Source organism: Zosterops lateralis, assembly GCF_965231275.1.
Source record: "Zosterops lateralis genome assembly, chromosome: Z".
NCBI lineage: Eukaryota > Metazoa > Chordata > Aves > Passeriformes > Zosteropidae > Zosterops > Zosterops lateralis.
In genome coordinates, this window is record NC_139800.1 from 76532635 (window position 1) to 76536804 (window position 4170).

The window sequence follows — 4170 nt, forward strand, 5'->3', positions numbered from 1 at the left end:
AGGTAACTGTGTCAGTCCCGATAACTTAGGAACTCGTGGAGTACTTCTGATATAGCAACATTTAGTACTGTTGTTTTATCTCAATCTGTTCAACACTGATCTGCAATGAATTATCCAATAAATTACTATTTTAGGGCATCTGCTTGACCTGTGGTCTTTCACTTCAAAAAAGCTAGCTCTGGGGGTTTTTGGAGCAGGTTGTACCTGGTCCAGGTGTGATAGGATTAACAGATAAAGTTGTGGCTATCACCCAGCACTTGGGAGTGTGTTCTGCATTATGTTGTTCCAATTGTCAATCTGAAATACTTTCTTTTGATTGTACAATGTCTGGTTCTGAAGTACTTGTGGGTTTCTCTTCCCCATCTCATGAATCTTTTCTTCACTTTTCTCTGCACAGAAACATCTCAGGCTTTTTCCAGGCAAGTTCATACCTGCCAACACCATTTACACCTAACTTTCAAACTTCAACTATTGTCTTAGGTCAGCCTTCCACCTCCCTCAGATCAACAGTCCTGCTGAAGTCGGTGGAAACAGCAAATTTAAGCAACAGGAGGGATTAGATGAGATGTCAGGAAAGCAGCCTCGCCTTTAGCCCTGACCTGCTGGACAACTTCAGGTAGCATTATTCTCTTTCCATGCCTGTTTAATATTTAATGTTCTTTTGGCCATAAAAGGTTTTTTCTACAGATGAAAAGGCTTATGTAATAAGAGCTATATGCTGTCACTTAAGTGAAGTGAGCATTTAAGTATCAGAAGAGCTTTAGGTAAATAGGAAAGAAATGTAAAATCACCAATAACTTCCAGGTAGGTCAAAGCCAGGGGAGAACACAATCAAAATTCCAGCATGTGTGTCATCTACCAGATATTTCTCTGCAGTTTCCTTCTGGAAACTTAAATGCTTAAATTGATCAGATATTTTTATAAAAGACTTTACAATAATCTTGAATGCATTACTTGTCAAAAGTACACATAAAAATCATAATAATGATTTGCACTTCAATGTAAGCTGAGATAGACAGTACTGAGTCCTGTACTTTCAGTATAATGGAGTGAACTCTTAAGTAATTTCAATGCAATTACCTTTTAAAAATGTTTTATCAAGACAGAGGGGTGGAAAAAACACAAGCCACCAGTCAAAGTGAGATTTCCTCCCCAGATTTCCAGGGAGGAAATCTAACTCTCCTTTTCAATACCTGTTGGACCTTTGGAACAAAGTATACTGAGGTCATCCTTCAATTTTGGTATTCACAGTAAAACAGAAGAAATTACTGCTTTTCAGTACCAGAACATTACTAGTGTTTTCAGTGATTAATAAAAATGATTAATTAATTTCCTTTACACTTAAACTAGTTAAACATTTTAATTTCTCTAGAAATATATTGTAAATAAATGAATGTAATCATTTAATGCCTCTAATCTTGTATTGAAATAATATTGCTCTGTCAGTTATTAAAGACTCTTATTTTTTCTCTCTAAAGGTTTTCCCTACACACAGGTAAGCAAGTACATACAAGACATAGAAGTTTTAGTTGCATGTCTGCAGTTATACATTCATATAAGACCTTTTGTTATTTATGACACATTAAGCTCTTAATTTTTTGTGTGAAACTTGCTGATTGATGCTGTCAAATGTTTCTTTTGTTGTAGAGCTGATACTGTCTGTTCAGGCAGAAGACTGTGTAAAGGACAGTCAAACAGTAAGAAGGTGACAGTCATGTAAGCTTTGATCTTATATAAATGTTATAATGATATTGAAGTGGGTTTTTCTAACTTTTTTTTAAAGTTTTTTATAAGTCTAAAGGGTGGGAAAACCTTTCTTCTTTTCTTCCCTTCATATTTTTTTCACAAAATATGAAAATCCTCTTTTTTTTTTTTTTTTAACTTTTTTTTGGGGGGGGGGTTTTTGGGGGTTGTTTTTGTTTTTGTTTTTCGGGGTTTTTTTCCCTCTCTATTCCCTTCTCTCTCTCTGGGGTACCTGTGTGTTTTCTCGGGCAGCCAGGTGTGGCTCTGAGCCCTAGGAAGGAGCAGGTGGGCAGAGCAGGAGGATGGAGGCTGTGGATGTGCCTCCCGAGGGCTACTCCCTGATCAAAGCCGTGTACCAGCGGCGCCTGCGCCTGACCCGCCTGCTGATCGACGGCGGGGCTTATGTCAACGAGAGCAACAGCCGGGGAGAGACCCCGCTCATGATCGCCTGCATGACCAAGCACGTGGACCTGCAGAGTGCCAGCAAGGCCAAGATGGTCAAATACCTGCTGGACAACAAGGCAGACCCCAACATACAGGACAAGTCTGGGAAGACGGCCCTGATGCACGCTTGCTTGGAAAAAGCGGGGCCTGAAGTGGTGTCTCTGCTGCTGATGAGTGGGGCTGACCCCAGCCTGCCCGACCACTCCAACTGCTCTGCGCTGGTGTACGCCATCAACGCTGCAGACAGAGACACCCTGGAGGTCCTGCTGAAGGCCTGCAAGGCACGGGGGAAAGAAGTGATCATCATCACCACGGACAAGTCGGCGTCGGGGAGGCAGAAAACAAAGCAGTACCTGAACGTGCCTCCTCCAGACCTGGAAGAGTGCATTTCCTCAGATGATTGCAGCTCCCCATCAGAAATAGAGTCCAGTGAGGGCCCAGAAGACCCATTCAGCTTTAAGGAGCTGTATGGTGGACAACAGACGGACAACTCTTCTGAAAGAGTGCCACTAATGAGCAAATCCAGCTCAGCACCAGCACGGTTCAAGCTGACGCAGGTGCTGCAGTGTGATCCCTGGCTGAAGTGCTGTCCAGCAGTGTTTCACCAGAGGAAAATTGGTTCTTCACAAGAACTTCAGAGTATCAGTCCCATAGAAGAGCTTTCCTGTAAAGTCAGTGGCCTTGATTTAGGCAAGAGTGTCACCACCAGTCATGAAAGTAGAGACAGGAAAGACACTGCTCAGGTACTGAAAACCTTTGATCAAACCATGCCAAGGAAAGCATTACGTGATGCAATAAACTATCAGACTCCTTTTGTTGAAGAGAAGCATAACCCCAGTGAGATTCCCATGGGAATGGATGCCAGTTTGGGACAAATCAGCTTACTTTCAAACCTTGACAACATTATCAAGAAAGGAAGTGGAGAAGCAAATTACAACATCTCCAGTCCTCAGTTAACTAACAGTCTAATTCCTGTTGCTGATACAAAAGGCAGTAAGTCACAAAAAGGAAATAAAGAGATTCTTTCTACATACCAGACTTTGTTACCAAGTCCAAGAAGAGTTCTGGAGAGGATGTCTCCTGTTTCTCCAAGAAACAGAAATCAGGCTCCTCTAGAGGAACAGGGTTCAGGAGCCTTAGTGTTGGATCAGACAAGGCCAGGTTTTCTGCCACCACTGAATGTGAACCCCCGCCCCCCAGTTCCAGAGCTCACTGTCATAAACACAGTTTCTGGAATGATTTCTTATGGACAAACTCACTTAGTACCTCCAGGATCTGCTTTCCCCAGGGGGACCAAAGATACAAATCTGCTGCGGAGGAGGCCGTATGAGCAGATTACAGTCTGAGCAGATTCAGCCATTACTGAATCTTTATGAGGAGAGCAAAGGGGATCTTTTATGTAAATATTCACTGCAGTCCTTTACTGTAATGGTATGTGTCACAAAATAGAGCAGGTCTGTGATGTAAAGTAATGTCTGCCTCAGGATGAGTTGAATAGCTCAGAAACTAAATGAAAAGACATACCTGAAGAGGCTGTCTTCTGCAAGCTAAGGGAGTGTTTATTTTGCTGGTTTGGTAAAGTTTTCAACTGGCCTGTGGCAGACTGAACCCACAACAGTCCTTAAGCATTGCAGTTCTCATTGTAGGTTGTAAATACTACCCCTCCTAGATTTTCCCCAAACACACCTCCTTTCAGCACCCAGAGAGGTGGTGCACATGGAATTTGGGAACCTGAAGCTTTTGACTGTGATGCTGGACACCAGACTGCCTCTGCCCAAGTTGTATATATGCAGAAACCCCAGAGACATCAGCATGCAGTGGGGTGGGTGGCAGCAGGTGCACACCCAGCAGTGTTTCCTGGCCTCAGCAGCTTCACTGCAAGCAAGCAGACAATTCAGAGTTGATCATACTCGTGTTGCAGAGCTGCGCTGCCCACAGAATTCCAGCTAAGGGCTGGGAGCGTGCTTCAGACGCCCGGCTGGC

The 4170-nt window shown here is 43.2% G+C and overlaps 1 protein-coding gene across 1 annotated transcript; it reads left to right on the plus strand.

Moving 5' to 3' along the window:
- Positions 1-556: 556 nt before the first annotated feature.
- ANKRD34B (ankyrin repeat domain 34B) lies at positions 557-4170 on the plus strand. Its single transcript, XM_083884618.1, has 2 exons — positions 557-616; positions 1648-4170. The coding sequence occupies exon 2, from the start codon at positions 2046-2048 to the stop codon at positions 3531-3533; it is 1488 nt and encodes a 495-aa protein (XP_083740744.1). The 5' UTR covers positions 557-616; positions 1648-2045; the 3' UTR covers positions 3534-4170.

Bases quoted from the DNA above. Each gene is read 5' to 3' on its own strand.
- ANKRD34B (XM_083884618.1), top strand. From the start codon at position 2,046: ATGGAGGCTGTGGATGTGCCTCCCGAGGGCTACTCCCTGATCAAAGCC.